Source organism: Lissotriton vulgaris, chromosome 2_1, assembly GCF_964263255.1.
Source record: "Lissotriton vulgaris chromosome 2_1, aLisVul1.2, whole genome shotgun sequence".
Lineage (NCBI taxonomy): Eukaryota > Metazoa > Chordata > Amphibia > Caudata > Salamandridae > Lissotriton > Lissotriton vulgaris.
Window position 1 is genome coordinate 2,112,734,719 of NC_141687.1, and position 21,184 is coordinate 2,112,755,902.

The window sequence follows — 21,184 nt, forward strand, 5'->3', positions numbered from 1 at the left end:
CGCGGTGACAGCCTGGAAAAGGCAGGTGGTGCGTGCCTAGAAGGAAAAACATCACGTTCTTCAGCCCGTCCTGCCCCAGCTAAGTGCACTACAGCCAATCAGAGCAGCTGGTTTGTGTGAGGGGGGGCAAGGACGGGTGAGTTGTGAAAAAGGGCTGATAGTTCTGAAAGAAAATGATGGGATACAAAATAAAAGTGTAAATGACGTCTTAATAATTAAATAGCCCAGCGCGAGCTACTCTCAGAGGGTCGGCGAGCAACCAGTAGCTGGCGATCCACCTGTTGAAGACCCCTGTGATCGAGACTACTAGCAGCAGATTCCTTAACATAGAATTATCCCCAGGTGTGAGCCTGGATCTGGAAAACTTTTTGTCACTGCATCCCTTCGCGCCAGGGGGACGGCACCACGTTACTCCGCCCTGACGTCGTCCGCGTCCTTGACGTCAGCGAGGATACACAAGTCCCACCCCGGCGTGCCTACGTCAGTTTTTTCTCTTTTCCGTATGCAACGTAGATGCGGATTGTGTCCTGGCCTGTTTTCAGGCCTTCTTTTCTTGTTCACGCTTTGGCGTTAGCTGACAGTGTGCGAATGCCTTCAGGGTTCAAGACATGTACCTCTTGTGCACGTCCCATGTCGGCAACAGACACACACCCGATTTGCATGTGGTGCCTGAGCGAGCACCACGACTCGATGGATTGTGAAGCCTGTCAGCACCTTAAGCCTAAATCACGGCGGGAGCACCGGATGAAATTGCTGTCTGCCTGCTTGTCCAGGTCCGTGTCATCCCAGCGTCCGTCCCCTACCTCAGAAGAAAGGAGCCGCCGGTTCCGTCTGCAACATCGTCCCTCGCCACGGCCCTAAGGGCATTGTTCGCCGGCTGGTAGGTCCTTCAGCTTGTCTCCGAGGCCCTGTCCTCCTTCGGCAGTGGGCGCCGGCTCCCTTCGGAATGTGCGCTCACGCCTATTGCCTTCCTACCCGCCGTTTCCCGGTGTTGGGGCGAATAGGGCCCAAATGACAGCCTACGCTGCTGCTCTGCAGGTTTCTTTGGCCCCTCCTCCACCTCCTGAGACGTCTGTGAATCCCTTCCGCGGAGTCGCCTGCGGCTCTGAACCTGGCTCCGAAGGTTTCGGCTTCAGGTCGTAGGAGGGTGATGTCATTGAGGTGTAGTCCTTCAGGGCTCCCCTCTTGTGAATGTAAATGTACATGTATTTATATAGCGCAAATCACCGACCCGGTATCTAAGCGCTTGCTTAGGGAACCCGTCCTGCTATTCCCCTGTGAGATAACCCCGGCAGGGTATCCACAAGGTGAAAGCCAGGCATCCCACTGCGAGGGGCCGTTGTGGAGATTAAGCAAGCTATTGCCCAGAGTCGCAGAGTGTGAACCCGTGAATCGAGTAGGCACCGGAGCGAGAATTGTCGAGTCCGTGGACATTTTAGGACCCGAGATCCCGCCGAGCCGGGAATTGAACCCTGGTCCCGGGCTGACCTCTGCTTCCAGGTCTGCCTCCTCTAACCCGTGAGCCACACTTCTCCACGGAGCCATGCCGGCGTTGGGTTCTTGATTCGTCTCCTGAGGTTCCTTCCTCTGCAGAGGTCTGACATCTGTCTGTGTCTTCCTCCACGGAGACAGGGCGCTGCATTGTTGCCTTTTCACTGGCATCTTCCAGGGAGGGCTCCTCGCCGTCCCCACGGCCTAAATCCTTGAACCCTTCTTTGCGTGTCTCGCGGCTGGCTTTTCCACTGGCCTCTCAGTTTTCCCCTGGGGCCCCTCAGGTTCCCCATTCATCTGTGGATCCCCCCACTATTGCGGGGCTGGCTGCTTCCCCCTGGACTTGGGGACGGACGGCTCAGTCTGCAGCTGTCGCCCATTGAGGAATTACTTTCCTTTCCGCGACGCCCTACTGAGGCCAGTGTTGCCTTTTGTTCAGGCTATTTCCACAGCCGCTGGTATTCTGCGGATGGGTGAACCTGTCGCTCCATTCCCTACAGATAACCTTTTGGAAGTTCTCCACCAGGGCTCTGGTGGATGGGAGTTGTTCCTTCCTTTTGAAGCGTCGCTCCATAATTCTCTTCTGGGGGCTTGGGGGCGCCCTGCCATGGGTGATCCGGTGCCTCAGCCGCTCCTGCATCGCCACCGTCCGGCTCCGCACGACCCTGTCTGCCTATCCTTCCACCCTTCTACTCGGGGTTCTCTACTATGGATGCTATTCCGTCCTTGCCTGTGGTGGTGTTTCCTCCATCTCAGGGGGCCCAGTGGTTGGATTCATGGGGACGTAACGTCTTCACTTCTTTCAGTGCTGCCTTGTGGGTGCTCAACACTGTGTGTATTGGCTAGGGCTACTTCCAGCCTTATGGGACTCTGTGGAGTCCCTTCTTTTTCATGTCTCCCATGAAGGGTGCCCATGCTGAACTGTGGAGCCATGTGTTGGATGGTAGAGAGTTTGCTGCGTTTATTCTTCGTGCGGCCTTAGATGTTGCCAATGCTCTCGGCCATGCTATGGCCGCTTCTGTGGCTCTCCGTCGCCATGCTTGGCTATGTGATGCTGTTTTTTCTGAAAATATTAGGGCGCGTCTGGTTGACCTGCCCTTTGACTGGGTCCTTCTGTTTAACACTCATGCGGACTCTGCCATTCAGTGTCTTCTTGCGGGGCTCCTCCTCCCTCCTCAGTAGGCTGGCTTGTTGATTCTCCGGGAGTTGGCGGGAGGTGTTATCCCATTTGCTCCTGGAATCTGGTGTTTGGAGTGACCGTTACACTTTCAGTGTGGTTTGCTGTGCCCTCTGGGTCCCTTGGTTGGCCCCTCTCTTCAGTTGGCTGCTGGTTCAGCCCCTTTTTGGAAAGAGTGTACTTTTAGGCTGATTCTGTGGTTTCTGCCACAGGTTTTATGGTTTTGTTCTCTAATGCGGGATTTTCTTTCCTAAGAGTGGTTCCCATAATTTCTTTGGGACATGTCACACCCTAAGTGGGATACTTGTAGCTATTGTATAGCTCTGTCTTTCGCTGGGAGGGTGTGGACTCCCCTTTGAGGGTTCCTCGCCCTTCCTGGTGTTGCTGTACTCTGCTGGTGCAGCTTCTTGGTCTTGCCCTGGCGTGGCTTTGACATCTACGGCGTTGTGCTGTGGTGTTTGTGCCCTTTTGTACACCGTTTAGCTTGGCCCTCTGTCTGGTGTTCCAGAAGAGATACTTTCCAGTGTTGCCGGCTTGGTCCATCCTACTTGTTTCTCCTCTTATTTTCCGGCTGGTCGGATTGGTCCTGTCCTATACGGTCTCCTTTCAGGGGTCGTTCGGGATTTTTTCTGTCCTTGCCCTTGTTTTGAGTCTGGCATAGTCTGGCCGTTAAGTTGGTGGCGCTTGCCAGTGGCCAGCTGCATCTGCCTGCTCTTCTGGTCTGCAGGCGGGGGCCTTGGCGTGGGCCCTGGCGATCCTGCATCTTGTTCTGCTGGAGCCTTGTGAGACTACGTATTTCTTTTGCGCCTGCCCTTATTGACTGAGGCGCCGTTCTATCTTGGCTGTCTTCTTCAAGCTGTGATAGATGCGACTGCCCTCTTCACTTTGTGTTTTGCAGAGGAGGCCTTTGTCTTCGTATCTACCTCTTCTCCTTGGAGTTTTGGGGTAGTTCTCTTCCCCCGTACTCCTCTACGCTGCCTATACCTCTGGGGCTTCTGGCGGGGGGCTCTAGACCTTGACTGGGTTTGGGGTGCATTGGCCCCCTTTTCACCTTGTCCATGCTTCCTCCTAATTGGGGGGGGCTGGGCTGCCTCTCATGTCTTCATAACACATCCCCTGTGGGGTCCGTGTTCCTCTAAGATGGCGAGGTCTCTTCTGCTTTGGGGGGACTGGACTATTCTTCCTGTCCCTGTGAAACATCCCCAATTGGGGCCCTGTGTTGTTCAGGCTGGTGAGGTCCTCTCGCAGACCCTCCTTCCCCTTGGGTATTGCTAGGGTATCTATTCTACGTTAAGGAATCTGCGGCTAGTAGTCTCTATCAGATGTACAAGTTACTTATCTTCGGTAACGATGTATCTGGTAAAGAGGATTCTAGCCGCAGATTCCTTCACGACCTGCCCTTCCTCCCCATTCTGCGAGGACCCTTCCTTGATCTTCTGCACTCGCCTGCCTCCGGGTGGTTGTCTCCTGCGAGTGCCTTTTCTTACTCCTTCTCTCGGGGGATGCTCGTTTTGTGGTTTGCTCCATTCCTTCCTACTGGTGATTGGTTGATGGTTTTATGAGTACTTCTGCGCCCCTGCACCCTGGTCTCCAGTGTGGGGTTGCTCATGTCCTTCTTTCTTTCGTTGCTTGCACTTCTGGCTCCTTTGCAGTCCCTAGGGTTGAGGTCCCTTGGCCGGGCCTCGACCCGTAGCTCTTTTGGGAGATGTCTCTCCTTGCTGGTGTTGTCTGGGGATGAATTGCCGTTGCTCTTTCGTTCTGGCCTTGGCACCCTTCTCTGTTCTGGGTGGTGGTGGTAGACTTCTTCGTCTGCTTTGCAATTTTTCACATGCTTTCTACACCCGGGGAGGCTGTTGTAATTGTTTGCGAGCTTGCTTTACAGTAGCTGTGCTCTGTTCTTTCCTTCCAGGTCTTTTGGTGCATGATACCTGGCACTATTCTGGATGGTGCTGTTTCTGACCCTTTGTTTCTTTCATTTCTGTTTAGCGGATTTTTTCGCACACTGTTCCCGTATTCTCACCGTTATTGTTTGTGATGGCTCCAAGTTGTGGCATGGAAAAGTTCTCAGAAGAAAACTGACGTAGGCACGCCGGGTGGGACTTATGTATCTTTGTCACGGACGTGGATGACGTCAATCAAGAGTCACGTGGTGCCATCCCCCCCGGCACACAGGGTTGCTTTTTGCTGCAGGTTGAATGGTCCTCTGATCTTTATTTGCTGTTTAGGATGCCTGCAGATTGTTTCAAAATACGACTTATTTCTCAGAATAAAGATCCATTATAATCATCAATTATTTCCAGTAGAGAGGGAACAATGTGTGATGGAAATGCTCCACTCTTCAAATATTCTTCGGTTTACTTTTATAACCTCTAAGTGGAAGTAAAACATATGATACTGAAATCGGAGGTGCAGCTGACTCTGTAAATACCTTGCATGTGTTTTGCTGAGTTGACTGTTTCGCTGTTCTTGGAATTATGGGTGCCTGATCTCGATAGGGATCAGGCACCCGTGGAGATTTTTGTTATTTTTGTTGTATAAGGTAACCGTCATTAGCGTACTCCTCGCATAGGACTTCATATTCACTTGGAATATACATAGTTTATTATTTCCATAGTTGTGCATTAAATATTTTCATTTTCAATTGTTTTGTTCTTCTGACTAGTACACTGCTGTTCAGTGACTTTAGTGTAGTCTGTTGCAATTAAACAATGACGCAAACGTAATGCTCTGAGCACTTAATAATTGTTATTAAGTATACTTGTCCGTGTTTGTGGGAACACCGGCATGAGTGCACGCCGTAATGTGTTTTATGGAAAGTGCTGAGGTTACGAACGAAAATTCAGTGCATGACTTTTAGGTAACAAGTGAACTACTTGTCTGCAGATGTGGAGCCCCACAAAGTTTGGCTGTCTCTAGTGACTGATGAAGGTATGCATGTAGATGATCAATATTAGTTCTAACTGTTATGTAGCATCGCTATTATAGTGTTCCATTCAGTGTTGTCCGCTATTCAAAGAATGATGGGAACCTTTTACTTATGAACTAGTTAATGTGTGGTAAATTTGTTTCTTTTTTTTCCCCTGAAGTCTCCTCTGTTCGTACTGTTCTTGGACTGTGTATGGCAACTGTTGGATCAATACCCTGCGGCTTTTCAGTTCACTGAAACTTACTTGACAGTGCTGTATGACAGCACTCGAATCTCTTTGTTCGGCACTTTTCTTTTCAACTGCCCCCACGAGCGAGTTAAGCAGAGCACAGTAAGTATACCATTGTTTACCAGTTGTTTTTCTTCAGGAATGTTTCACAATTTGACATTAGTAAAGATGAGAAGTGTTTTACCTGGAGCATTTGTAAATCGGGTGTAAATGTGTTTTCTGATAAATATCTGACTTCTGTGAATCAATGTTAATACATATTCAGATAGATTCTTACCTTTTGAAAGCACACGCTTGACAATATTGTAAGTTTATGTAGAACAATAATAGGCGAGAAGAGGGCAGTCACCACCACTTGCAAAAGGCATGAAACTAACTCTTTTATCTATCACTCCTGACAAAACACCTAACCCTAGTCTAATGAGCAAAAAGAGGATCAGTCTATTCCTCGATTATTGTTTGCTCTCTGGGAAGTGTGCTGTATTGCCAAAAAAAGAAGTAATTCTTTCTTCCAAGTACGTATTTATTCGGAAACTTCTCTACTAGAAAAGTTTGAGTTTGATCATTGCTCTGTGAGAAAATCCTGAAAATATAATTTATTTGCTAAGGAATCTGGAGCTCAGCTGACACTCATCGACTCACTCCTTCATCAATAGATCCCCATGTCTTATCCAAATTCTATACAATTTAATAAATGTGAGTTGGCTCATTTTAGATACCATCGGCCATGATGTTTTATTCAAATATTAATTCAAATTTGTGTGATAAAATAAACTTCATGCTGGGATTACTTAATAATGTCACAACTTTTATTGGTTGATTCATTTGAAAATGTACAATGTGCACACATTTATTTTATTAAAGCAGGCACATGCTTTTATGTTGACTCAAACTTTGAACAGCAACTTGATTCAATATTTTATCCAATGTACTTACAGTCCCATTTTCAAGGTATTTGCAAAGTAACATCACTGGCAATTGGAACCTACTAAATGATCTTAAAACCTTTGTACCATTCCTAATAAAGGAATGAGTGAAAAGCAAGTTTTCCAAAGATCCAATATTTGTTAGGAAAATATAATATCAAATTGGTTAAAGAATAAGTAGAAGCACTTATTGCCTCAATGACATATTCATTGAGATGCATTTAATGTGTCTGGATTCTATCCAAAGCTCGGTTAATTGAATACACTCCTTCTCTTTCGTGAGATGAAGATACAACCATACATTTCATTTTGTGGAATTCTTTTTTGTATAGCTTGTTAGTCTACTCTTTTTTTCTCTTTGTCTCCTCTACTCTACTCTATGAACTCTTGCTTGATCTTATGCACACACCCCCACTGGGTACCTACTTAATAAAATGGATACGTGGTCAGGGACTCTGCCTTCCCCATTGAAGTGTAGATCATGTTATTTACAAGTGTCTGTAAGTGCACGACTAAAACTGTTGTGGGTGCTTTGTAAAAACCATTGCTATTTATCACAGCTAATAAATATCTATAAATGTCTTAAAAATAATATGCAGTCTTTCACTGAAATACATGATTTTGATTGGAGTAGTATAATTTACCTTTTTTTATTTTATTTTTATTGGCATTTATTAATTTATACATAGACACATACTGAGATGTACAAATTGGGTTACAGATATAAATCCTTCGTACATTAAACATATTGCAATTTTGACTAACAACCAAAACTGGTCAGTATGGTAGAATTGCAGTTACCTAAATATAAATCACAGCATTGTAATAGTATCTATTATAATTACACCCGGGTGCACATAACTTATCTACATGATATTGTTAGCACTTACCCACGTCCATATTCGTTTAAAGGATATCCACAAAACCAATAGTCTAACCACTGTGTCTGAGTTGTTGCATTTCTCACTTTCTCTGCTATGCTGGGTGCGGTTCTGCCAAGTAGAGGCTCACAATCTTATCGACACATGAAATGTTATACTGTTCTGTATTAGAACTAGGTCTATTACAATATTTGGGTTTCTGTGAGTAGCGTGCAGGGTGGAGCTTGTCTGTAGGGGGTGTCTCAACTATATATGGGCTTCGTCCTCTCTAGTGGGAGTATTATTATTTGACTGGATTGTGCGCACCCAGTTCAGAACTGGTTCCCATATGTCTTTCGGTCTGGACTGGGTCGGCATCAATTCACAATATGTGGATAGCTGGTTCTGGCAAAAGCTAATATCTTGTGTCCAAGTTTTAATAGAAGGTGCACGTTTATCTCTCCAGTTTATTGCAACCCTGCGTTTAGCCAATAAAATCAATAGAGCATGTAGTTTCCTTATATCAGATGGTGTATCTTTGACATATCATAATATGCCTACTGGGGTTGATGGTGTTACATGAATTTCTAATATGGTGTTTATCCTGCTGTAGATATCCGACCAGTATTTCATTATAGGTGGGCAATACCAGGCCATACGCAGAAATGTTGCTGTGTCAGCCTTACATCTTCAGCATTTTTCATTGGGTGTTGGACCCATGCGATGCAGTCGGATTGGTGTCCTGTAAAATCTATGTAAAAGTTTAAAATGAATTAATCTCAATTTGTAGTTGGGGGATAATAATTGCAGCGGACCACAACAGAATGCCCATTGTTCCTCTGTGAGCTGAGGTTATAACTCTGTGATCTGAAAGCGACAATTAGTTATGGATTCCTCACCTTAGTATTACCCCCCAGGCGTCGGACTGGATCCGGAGAATTGTTTCATCAGCAGTACCCCTACGCGTCGATATGTGGCATCGGTCTACTCCGTGGTCGCCGGGATGACGTTGTGGTATCTACTTAAACGCCGCCCTTTTGTTCTGACGTCAGTTCTTTCTTTTTCCGTGCCAGCCAGCGCAGATCCGGAGAGAGCGGAACCTCACTTTTTGATTCTCTGTTTGCGACTTTTGTTGACGCTTTTCAGGTCCTTCAACTCCTGGTGCACGCATGGATGTCCCGTCCTCGAACCGGCTTCAAGGCTTGTGACTCTGATCGCAAACTGATGTTGGATACTAAGTCAAGTCAAGTCAAAAGATTTGTATAGCGCGCTACATACCCAGAGGGTCTCAAGGCGCTTGAAGAAGGGTGGGGAGTTACTTGTCGAATATCCACGTTTTGAGTTGCTTTCTGAATGCTAGGTGGTTCTGAGTAAGGCGAAGGTGAGTGGGAAGTGAGTTCCAAGTTTTAGCTGCTAGGTAGGAGAAGGATCTACCTCCCATGGTGGTTTTGTTGATGCGAGGTGCTCTGACTGCCGGGCCATGAACCCGAAGTCTTTGCGGGAGCGGTCCGAAAGCTTTTCAAGGCCTGGCAGTCGGCTCCACGTCGAGAGGGAGGTCGCGGGACCGATCGTGGAGTCGTCACCAGCATTCTTCATCCAAGTCTTCTGGTAAGTCGTAGCACAAAAAGAAGGCGAAGAAGCACCGTCGCTCTTCACGTTCTCCCTGTCCGTCGGCCGACGCAACACGGGAAGCGGAAGGTAGTCGTCAGGCTCCGCCCGCGGAGTCTGTTGGGTCGACTCTGGCCTTTCTAGGACCCGGAGCAACACCTGCCCAGCTTCGAAACTTTTACAAAGCCTTGCATTCCATCTTCGGGCATCCTGACTCCGCCGGCGAGCCCTCTGGCCCCGCTGACTCAGTTGGGGGCTCTAGGCCTTTGATGTCAGTGGCTTCGACTCCAGTGCCGCAGTACCCCCAAGGACCCTCCTCCGTGGTGAATCCTGTGACAACACCTCTGACACCAGTTGTGTCCCCAGCTGATGTCTAACTCGGCCTTCCCCTCGAAGTAGACTTGGAGCTGGAGCGACGTCGACCAACGTCGCCTACCGCTACTTGTGTGCTATTGTTCTCCCCTGGTGTTCCTTATTGCCCTGAGTGGCTACCATAGGAAGGTGAGGAGGACTGGGCAGGGTTTGTAAACCCTCTAGCAGACCAGTTGGAAGAACCGGACTAGAAAGAGGAATTGGGTGAGGCCAGTGGTCTGGATACATCCCCAGACCTTGGCATGCTTTCTCCCCTTACTGTGGCTCCGGAGGAGGGTGCACCTTAAGCAGTGGTATTGGGTAGGGCAGCTGAGGCTCTAAACCTCGAGCTTTCTACACTGGCAGTCAGGACTACACTCCTGACCGAGGTGCTTCAGCCGGCAGTGGCCTCTTTGGACCCCCTGCTGCCATTTAACAAGGCCCTCCTGGACATCCTTTTGGCTACCTGGTCCAAGCCCGACACAGGGGCTCCTGTGGATAGGATGATTTCCCGACACCACCACCCGGCCCGGGCGACCCCTTTTCCTCTCCCAACACCCCACCCCTGAGAGCTTGGTCGTCCAAGCCTCAACTTCCAAGGGTGCATTCCCTAACACGCCACCTGATAGGGAATCCAAGAAGCTAATCCACCTTGGGAAGAAGATGTTTTCTTCCTCCAGCTTAGGACTGCGGTCGGTGAATACCGCATGTCTCTCGGGCCGTTACTCCCACTCTGTGTGGGACACAGTTGCGCAGGTGCTGCCACAGTACCTGGAGGAGGCCCCAGCTGTGCTCTCCGGTTCTGTTGGCAAGGGAGAGATGCAGCGAAGTTCGCCTTCTGGTGTGGGCTGGACATGCCAGCTCACTAGGCAGGACGATTTCCACGTCAATAGCACTGAGACACTATGCCTGGTTGAGGTCTACTGGTTTTTCGGATGATGTCCAAGCAACCCTTTTTGACATGCCCTTAAATCGCTATTGCCTTTTTTGGCGACCAGGCAGACAATGCGCTTTAGGGATTCTAGGGCTACGGCCAGATTCTTAGGCCTCGCTTCCACCTCCCGCCCAGCGCAGTCTGCTTTTCAACCCTTTCGTGGCTACGGAAGGGGTGCCCTACCACGTTCCCCCAAAGTCACAGACTTGTGCAAGCTGTCCAGCCTCTGCGCGGCCGGGAATCCCACCATCATGGGTGGAGAGACCAGGGGCGGGCCAGTATACCAGCGCGCCCTCTGCAACAGCATCTAAACCTTCCTAGTCCAACCTTTCAGGCCCATCAATTGCCAGTGGGCGGCAGGATTCGCCATCACCTCCCCCACTGTCGGATAGATGGGCTTTGCTGATTGCCTGAAGGGGCTACTCCCTCCCCTTCGAGACTACCCCTCCATCCATCCCACCTCAATTCCATCGCATGTCTGAGGATCACCTGGCCCTTCTCCAATAGGAAGTTACGGCTCTCTTGGCCAAGGGAGCCATCAAGCACGTTCCTGACTCAGAAGTGGGTCATGGTTGTTATTCCCACTAGTTTCTGGTGCCCAAGAAGGACAAATGCCTGCGACCTATCCTGGATCTCAGGAACATCAGCTGCTTCCTCCAGAAGAGGAAGTTCAAGATGTTGACACTGGCTCAGGTCCTGTCTGCTCTCGACCCTGGAGACTGGATGGTAGCATTGGACTTGCAGGAAGCTTATTTTCACATTCCCGTCCTGCCGGCCAACCGGCGTTACCTGCGGTTCACAGTAGGCCACGAGCACTTTCAGTTTACTGTACTGCCCTTTGGCCTTACCAGCATCCCTCGGGTGTTCACAAAAGTGATGGCGGTGGTCGCAGCTCATCTGCGCAGATATGAGGTTCCAATCTTCCCCTATCTCGATGACTGGCTGTTGAAGGCTGGACTGTCGTCTCCCACCTCCAGACTACGGCCGGCCGACCTGCATTCGCTGCAGTTCACCATCAGTGTGCCGAAGTCACTCCGGATTCCCTTTCAGAAGCTCCTTGTTCTGCAGGATGGGCCCAGGTCGCGTCTCCGTCCGCGGGCCCTAGATGGGAACATCCGATGCTCGGTATGCGTGGCTGTATCTGTGGGGGGGTATTAATGTACTTTCTGCCCTGCGATTGGGAAGGCGTTCTTAGCTGTAGCACCACCACGGGATTGCGGCATGGGTTCCCAGCGGCTCACCAGACCGTCTCATCTCCTCGCAGCGCCGTACATTGCTTCTGCGTCACCAGGCCCCGTATCGCCCGCCAGCAGAAATGGTGCAATGTGATATCGTGGCTGCTTGATTTTTGGTTTCATCTGAGACTGCAGCAGTCCCCGAACCTGTGCTGCCGTTTTGTATTGCTGATAGCTTCTCAATACACAGGATTATGCTTGGATAGTAGCATGCCCGGCAAAGCCCTCTCACAGAGCGGCCATCTTGTAGCTTGGCTCGGCCACCGTAGAATTGGTCTAATGGGGCCATATGTATCAACACATTTCCCCAACGACATAAAATGCGCAAAACCCTTTGATACATCTGGCCCTAAATCATCTTGTTAGGATTTTTGTTTTTCTTTATTGGTCATATTTGTTTTTTTTAATATGATCTTTATTGAGATTTGTTAGGGGATAGACAATATTACATCTATTATCGGGATACACAACATTTCAATGTAATAGTCTCCAAATTAATATAACAGTCAAATCACAACATCTCCTGCCGCCGCCCCCCTCTCACCCCCCCCCCCCCCTCCCCAACACCACCTCCCTACTGCTCTTGTATATGGTCACTCCATAGATACTAAGAATTAACTGTTTATGGTTGTAGCGTGAGTCACTATTCACAGGAGGAAAAGAAAGAAGAAATGAGAAAAAGAAATGGAATAAGTGAGTGTGCAAGTTTTGTGTTCCCCGCCTCTTACTCTACAGAACTGCGTGTTGGGGCGTCCACTGTGGGCATGTTCCCTGTGGGTTCTTTGAGGCCGGAGAGCATGGCTTCCCATGCCTGCAGGTCGTCCCGTAGCTTGCAATCTTCACGGAAATTTCATTCGGGTCTCATAAGCCGTCGCCCATTCCATAACATCTGTTAGCCAGTCTGTGTATTTTGGGGGAGCCAAGCTCAGTCATTGGATAACAGTCCGGCACTTAGAGAGTAGAGACATAGAAGGATAAACATCCTGCTGAGTTTCTTTGGGAATGGAGAGGAAATCAAGCCCAATAGTATTTGCTTAACTGTAAAGGGAATGCTCCACCTAGTAGCTCTGTTGACGTTTTCAACTATCACTTCCCAATAGGGAGTCAGGGAAGGGCTGGACTAGACCATGTGTATGTCATATTCCCACATTGTGGTCAGTTTTCGCTGCAGGAGGTGTAGATGGCATGGAAAGTTTTTGGGGAGAGATAGGTTTGATGAAAGTAATTATATTGAATTCATTTAAATCTAGCATTGGAGCTGCCCATCACACCTTCATTAACTTTGGCAACACTCCAGTGCTTCCACCAATTTGACAAGATTAGGCATGTCTACTCTGAGGGCCTTATAAATGTTAGATATCAATTTCTGCCCTCCTGCCATATTTAACAACATCACCAGGGTATCGGAAGGAACCGGTGCATCTGGAAACGACAGCCAGAGATCCTAAGCAGCCGCAGAGTTTTTTGCGAATTTTAGCAAATGCCCTTTTCCCAGGGTGAAGGACGTTGAAGCATCATCCAGAGTGATAACTTAACTGTTAGAATAAAGGTCCCCTAGAGAATTACAACCGCCCTCTTTCCATTTTTGATTAGAAATAGTCTGCTATCTCTAAAAAGGGTTAGAGTGACCATATGTACATATCTGGGGAGTATGGTGCTCAGCGCAGTATCCTAGTGGGTACTCCCTCCCAGACCCCACAGACCAAGCGTACCAGAAATGACTCAACCGGCGGCACTCTTGACCCACTCAACAAAAGAACAGAAAGAGGGTTATCTCCATAGGAGACCTGAAGAAGTATTTTTTCCCCAATTGTCCTCTGGGTCAACCAGTGGACGACGTGCAAGAGGTGAGCAGCCATATAGTACAGTTCCAGCTGGGTTCCTTTCCCAAAATATGTTTAAGAGTGGAAAGACCCACTCATTTCCATTTGTTGGCCCAAAGTAATTCCACACACAGGATGACAAGGGTTGTGAAATATCGTCCGAGAATTAGAGGGTCCTCTGGAGGGATATATAGGCATCTGCGGAGTATGATCATATTAGTAACCGCAGCTCTGCCCATCAGAGAAAGGGGGGGGGAGCTCTTTCCAGAAACGAACTAAGTATCGGAGACCCTCTTTTACTCTCCTTGGGTTCAAATCTAGGAAGGACTAAGGGGTGTGGGCTAGCCTGATAACCAAATATTTCACACCTTCAGAGGCCCACTGAAGTACTGTCGCAGGAAGTGCTCTCAGTGGCATATTTACCAACTCACCCATTGGGAATAAGGTAGATTTTGTGTGGTTGACTCTGAGGCCAGATAATTTGCCAAATTCGGAAATTGTGGCAAGGAAGAATTTCAGGGTGAATTAAATAGAGTATAATAACCTGGTATTTGAAAAGCGCAAACTAATCACCCCTAAGGGTCTCAAAGCGCTGGAAGATGTTGGGGCGATTAAGTGAGCTATTGCCCAAAGTCACCTGGTGCTGGGCTGATCTGCCTCCGGCACTGGGGTTCAAGCCGTGAGCCCCATGCTCAGTCAGCCGCCCTGAGCGCTGTGCAACACCTCTACCCAGGGCGTCGTCAGTGTAGAGGGAACCCACATGAGTGGTCCCTCCCCTGGCAATCTCCCAAAGACGTAGAACCATGCAGAGTGTCACTTCCCTGAGCTCCATTGAGAGCTCAAAGATGAGGAGCAACAACAGGCTCTCCTGTCGCATTTCCTTATGCAGTTAAAATGCATCTGATACCATCCTGCCAGATCTCCCTCTAGCTCAGGGGTTTGAGTATAGTAGTTGGACCCAACAAATGAAATTGGGCCCCATGCAAATTTTTTCTTTTAAGTACCTGCCATAAATAGGACCACCCTAGGGAATTGAACACCTGTTCAATATCTAAAGGGGTTAAGGAATTAGATGTCTGTCGCACTTGAGGAGGTTGGAATACGTGGAAAAGGCGCCTGAGGTTATAGAGCTTGCTCTGTTAAGGAATAAACCATGATTGGTCAAGGTGGACTTGGGAAGTAGATGCACAGCGAGGATTGTACTAAGGATTTTAACATCTATGTTTAGTAACGAGATTTAGCGATAGGACGAAGCCTCCGGGGGGGTTCTTACCCGGTTTTGGTATCATTATTATCAGGTCTTCTCGCATCGTGTTTGGTGGTATGCCGTTCTGTAGGGCCTGTTCCCACACCTAGTAATTTATCGGCTACTAGTTCCGCATAATGGTGGTAAAATTTGGCTGGAAGCTCATCAGTGCCAAAGGATTTAGCTGATTTCATATTTGATCGCCACAAGTATTTCCTCCCGGTCAAAGAGGCTATCCAATTGTGTAGCATTCGCAGGGTCAAAAGATGGGAGCGGTATATCTGCCAGCAAATCTCCCACTGTGTCTGCCAATTCTTCCCTGCGCCTGACGTAGTTCTCGCTAAGGTGCAGCTTAAAGAATTGGTGTATGGCCCGTTTGGTACAGACTAAGGAACCCTGAGCAGTCTGGAGGGCTAGTATTTGGGTCATTGGGGTTTCTTGGCAAGTCAGATGGCTAGCATTGCACCTGTCTTATCCCCCTATGCGTGGAGTCTTTGGCAATAAGCCATGTAAGGATATCTCTCAAGGCGCCTTCAGTTATCCAGCCCCACACTACGGCTTTCCTGCCAGGCCCCTAATTTTTCTTGGTGGGTGGGTAAAGCCTTCTCGATGGCATCAAGAGCACCCTCATGTGTTTGGATCCGGATGACTACTTTCATCGCCTTCTCATCTAGAGCTCTGGAACTAGTGTTACCCTAGTTTTCCGAAAAGTATGGGATAGGCACTCTTGGCCAGTAGACTCAAATGGGGGATTTGATAAGGCCTCCGCCCTGAGCTTCCACATGGGAATTGTGAAGCTTAGTCACTCCCCTGTCACAGTCAACAAAACTAGGGAATGATCTGATATGTATTAGGGCAAGTAGGAGATATCTGACCCTCTCTTGCCAGACTGGTGGAGGTCAGGCAATAGTCCAGTCAGCTATGAGTTGCCACAGACTGGGTGTAGCAGGGGTATGTTCTAACTAGTGGGTGGTGTTACCGCCATACGTCCGAGAGGTGGAGACCCACCCTCACGTGATGTAGGGAGCCATGTAGTGAGCCAGTCATATGAGGTTTTGTTTGGTGTCTGGGGTGGGGTCTCTGTTAAGTGCTCCATTTAGGACACAGTTACAGTCTCCAGCCAATATGATACCGGCATCTAGGTAGAGAGATGCAACTGTCGTCACTAATGTAAAAAGAAAGAAAAGTCTGGAGAAAAAATGTCGGGGACATCAAAGCTTGAGACAGTTTGTGGCCATTCAAATCACCATAAAGAACCACGTATCTACCTTCCGGGTCAAGTACATGGGCTCTGTAATTGAAGGGAATACGGTCTCCCCCCCCCCCCCCCATGTGACTCCTACAAGAACGCTATTGGGATTTTATAACATCTTAAATATACATACACTCTAAAGTTTTTCGTATCCAGCTATACCCCTGTCATTCCATGATGGCAGTTTAAATGACTGATCTATCATGTCTAGTTCCAATCCGACAACCCTAAAAACTAGGGACAATGTTCACCACCCAACTAGTTCTCAACATTGCAAAAAGAACAAGCATTTGCAATGCAATAGGTCTTGCATTCATGCAAGTTTGAGCTATTGGCATTGTAACTGACTATCTTTTATTTATGTTTTTGGTTTTAAAACCTAAATAAAAGGCTTTATTTACAATACTAATAATTCAACTCTCGCAAATGCAAGACCTATTGCATTGCAAATGCTTGTTTTTTGTTCTCTGCAAAACGACATAATTAGGCCCAAGAATTATCATACAGAAACCTTTCTAAAATGTAAAGGGAAAGAAAATCATGTTGCTACATATAATAGAAGAATGCTTGGAAGTAAAGAATAGCTATGTCCCCGCCCCGTGTTAAGCATGCTAAATGGAAAGTCCGTCTTAAAATTAAGCACTGCAGGAATCCCATCTACTTCACCCAACTAGCGCAAAGAAACCTTCTGTGATACATGTGCTTTTAATGTGTCACCCACATAACGTACATCTCTGTAGCGCTCCGTATCCTTGATGAGTCCACCAATCGCTCCTGTTGTATCATGTTCATTGCGCCGTACTGTAGTGCTTGGTTGACAGAGTGTAGAATGAGGCATTTGATGGTCAGAGATGTGCTTCTGACATGGGGCAGGCAAGCGACACTTATGAGAAACAGAACATATGAGAAACAGACTGAACCAGGCAACTTCCCATCCTGGGAGGGAGTGATCCTTTGAGGGCAGAATATGTGATCCGCAGAGCCAAGCAGGTGTAGCGTATGTGGAATGCACCTAGAAGCCTGAGACACTGTTTACCAGCATAAATAGGAGGAGGTGTGGGCTCACGGAACTGGGGAACACGTTGGAATCCCGGCATAGGACCAACGCCCTGTGATTCCGGGCAAACTGCCTCACCTCTGCAGCTTAAAAAAATAGCAAACCAGGACCAATGCAATGATGCAACTGCGTAGATGGAGAACTTTCTGCACTAGCCACATAATCCATCCACCACTGCAGAATTTGCAGATTAAGGGGATTTTTATTTTTTTAGAGTATCGCCAACTAACATTTACTATGTGCATGAAGACAGTAAGTATGGCCTCAGGGAATACGTTACAGTAGTCAAAGTATGGCGCCCACGAGACAGGCTGGGGTTTCTTAACCGATTCAGTCTGTTTGTGAGTGGTACTAAAATTACATTGCGCTTCCTAGCATGCTTTGTGTCGCTGGTGGATTGAACCGCCCCCAAGTTTTGTTTCTGACTTCCATCTAGTTATAGACTTCATTATAGCAGCTATGTTGGTGAAACTAAGAAATAATTGGACATTATCAGCCATCTACAGACAAGTGAGAAGGCAGACTGCTCTGAGAGGCCAAAGGCTGCACACACCCCATGTTCGCATACATTCGCTTTTCCTACACACAACATCTCCTGGATCCCTCTGGAAAGCAGGAGGGCAGTTACACAGGACCTGCTTGTTAGCAGGCTGGACTATGAAAATGCTCTCTTCATGGGCATGCCAGACTACCTCTTTAAACGCTTGCAAGTAGTACAAAACGCGGCCAAATTGGTGTGCAACAAGGGCAAATACAGCTCAGCTACCAGCTGCATGAGACAACTTCACTGGTTTCCCATGCGACAAAGTGCACAATTTAAACTCTTAGGGCATGCTCACAGGGCACTCCATCACACTGGCCCTAAGATTCTTCAGAATAAAATAAGATTTTCAGTTGGATAGTACTCTCAGATCTGATGATACTGGTCATGAAGCACAGAGATCTGCCCTCTGCATTTTCCACTTGTTCATCAAGTCTGGTAGTTAGTTTTCGGAGGGCTAAGACCATACCCTGAGGGATTTGACCTCTTGCTGAAGAACGTCTACAGACTGTTCAGTAGTAGTGACCCTTTCTGAAATCTTCTGAAGGTCAGCGCAGAGGAGAGTGACATCTATTGCCACCAAATCAATGTTGGTAGTTAGTTCTGCTTTAGAGCCCTGTATTTCCGCAATAATGTCCGTAAGCGTGGGGCCAGCTCTGCCTTCTACACCTCTCCCCTCGTCGAATTCCTTCCATGTGATCTTTAGACAGGCCATTGGGGTGCACTGTGTAAGTAAGATTGGCCATTTTGTTGGATTGTGCACGCTTGGGTGCTTTATTCTTCCACATGTTGGCTACAGGGTCCACAAGAAGCGCGGGGGTATATTTCAGTGCTGACTCACTAAATTCTTGGGTGAGGAAGGTCAGTCTCAGAGGGGAGCAGGCAACATGTATGGATCTAAAAATCGGGTGTATTTGTGTTTTGAAGGAGACAACGATCAAGGAATACTTTTCACGATGTCAGTACTGTGTCTGAACATTTAGTATGGCGGAGGGTGGGTTATGCTGAAGAGAGCCCAGCGGGTGCCCACATTCCACTCCAGAGCAGTTTAGGGTAGTCAAACTCAAAACTCAAATAAAGCTTTATTTCGATATAAAATTTCATATCATAAAAGCATACATTTAAAATACATCGAAATCACCATACAGATTTCACTATATATCACAAAAAGCCAGTATCATTACAATTATGGATGAGGAAAGGGGAGATATTAATCATGTTCATACTCAAAAAGTACAATAAATACTTTAAAAGATTATTTGAGATTATACAGTTTAGAGAGCCCTTTGGGTTAAAACATTTTTATATAAAAAGATATATACAGTCAATTCATTGAATTTCTAAATTTCACCAATAGTTTCAAAAATTGAATTAGAGTAAAAATTATTTAAGGGGTTTCCATTCTTTGTAGTTTAAGAAATGCCTCTCTGCAAGAACGGATCCCCCACTCTTTAAGAATTGGTCTTAACAGAATTTTTCTAGGAACATGATAAAATTTGCAGAATAAAGTGCAGTGCAAATTTGATTGGAGGGCCACATCATCACAAGGACAGGGCAGGATTTGTCTCGACCAATCATTACAAGATGGAAATGTGATCAGTCGAAAGAAGGAACCCATTCTAAATCTGGATAAAAGCATTCTAGCGTAGCTATTAATATCACTATTGAGATATAATTGTGGACCCCGCTCGGGAGTTATATTTTGATAGGCTAGGACAGACTTTTTTAGTTTCTCCGTCTTCCATCTTTTATTCTCTAGATGGTCCATAACCATTTTGCGTAGCCCTTTCCTTGATATTGATTCCATGGTAGAGGGGTTCTTGAAAAACTCTGGATGCCCAATGTCACTCATCATATTTTCAACTGTCGATAGCCACTTAACGCGCTTAACGCCATCCAATTGTAAACAGTCGGATATGATGTTGCGATTAAAGGCAGTTTCAGTCAGCCAGAGTTTATGCCATAGAAGGATGGGTTCCGTCATAATAATGTCCGAAATGTATGCAAGGCCGAGTTCTATGTGTATAAAATATTTTGGGGTGGATTTTGGTACCCCTAAGAGGTACCGGAGAAAACGATTCTTAGTCTGTTGTATACAAAGTGCCGAATCGATTCCCCACACCCCTGAACCATAAATCGCCGTAGACACACATTTGGCTTTATAAATGACAATCAACTCTTTGACAGGTCTTCCACCAATTTTAATTGCAAAATTCTGCAAGGCACCAATGGCCTTGGAGAAAGCTAATTTTCTCGCTAAAATAGCTTGTTTCCAGGTGGATTTACGATGAAAACAAATCCCCAAGTACGGGAATTGGTCTGTAATCTCTATTTTTTTATTATCTATGAAGACAGGGCAGGGTCTTTTCTTTATTCCCTGTCGACAAGACATAGAGTAAGTTTTACTAATGTTGACCTTCAGTCCTTTCTCTCTCATAAAAAGAGTGAACTTAGAGACTGCCCTCTGAAGGCCCAGTCTGGTCTGCGATAAAATTGCGGCATCATCCGCATATAAGAGGATGGGGACAGGGGAGCCCTGCACAACAGGGTAGTCCTAAGGAAAGCTGTTGAGGTGATCACCAATTTTATCGATTTAGAGTGAAAAGAGCAGGGGTGCCAAAATGCACCCCTGTCTTACCCCCCTCCTAATTGAAAATCTTGATGAGCACTCTCCCTGTTGTCCAAAGCGAACCCTCGCTCCAGCATCTTTATATAATTCTTTGATAAAATTTAAAATGGAAGGATCCAGATCGAGACTTTTAAGGGCAGCCCACAAGTGTCTGTGTTCAACGCAATCAATTGCTGAACTTAAATCTATAAAAGTAATAAAAAGGTTCCCTTTTTTTGCTATGGTGTATTTTGAAGTTAAAAGATGTAAATTGAGGCTCTGCTCAACCGTCCCCATGCCTTGACGAAAACCATACTGAAAAATCGAGAGGATATTAGATTCTTCAATCCAATTTTGCATACGTTTTAAGATGATTCGCCCCGCTACTTTCATTAGAGCATCAATCAATGAAATTGGACGGTAGTAGGACGGATCGTGCCTGTCCCCTTTTTAAAAAATGGGGACCACTATAGCTTCTGACCAAGTTTGTATTAGGCCGTGGATATTAGCACAGTTCATCACTAAAGCTAACAGTGGGGCCCAAAAATCTAGATTAGCTTTAAAAACATCTACTGGTATGCAGTCTGGACCCGGTGCCTTACTGGCCGGGCTTTCGCTAATAGCCAGACTCACCTCTTCACATGAAAAAACAAGATCCAACGGAAGATTATTCACGTCAGATTCGGAGATAGGAGGAAGTATAATGCCACCCTCAGGAGCAATAAATTCTAGCTCCTGTCCCTCGTACAAATTTTTAAAGTGAGCGACCCAGGTATCCCCGTCAATGGCAAGATCTATCATTTCCGGTTGGTTGCCTCGCCAAAATGGGGCATTTACTGCCTTCCAAAAAGCTGTGGCATCTTTATTTCTTGAGGCAGAGATTAGAGTTTCCCAGGCCTTTTGTTTCAAGGCTGTTTCTC

General features: G+C 47.0%; 1 protein-coding gene across 2 annotated transcripts in view; it reads left to right on the forward strand.

Annotated features, from left to right (window-relative positions):
* MTMR10 (myotubularin related protein 10) overlaps nt 1–21,184 on the forward strand; it is a 441,272-nt gene that overhangs the window by 370,701 nt on the left and 49,387 nt on the right. For both annotated transcript variants that reach the window (XM_086958381.1, XM_086958382.1), the window contains one exon: nt 5,755–5,925. In XM_086958381.1, the coding sequence (XP_086814507.1) occupies nt 5,755–5,925 (171 nt within the window). The remainder of the gene's footprint in view (nt 1–5,754; nt 5,926–21,184) is intronic.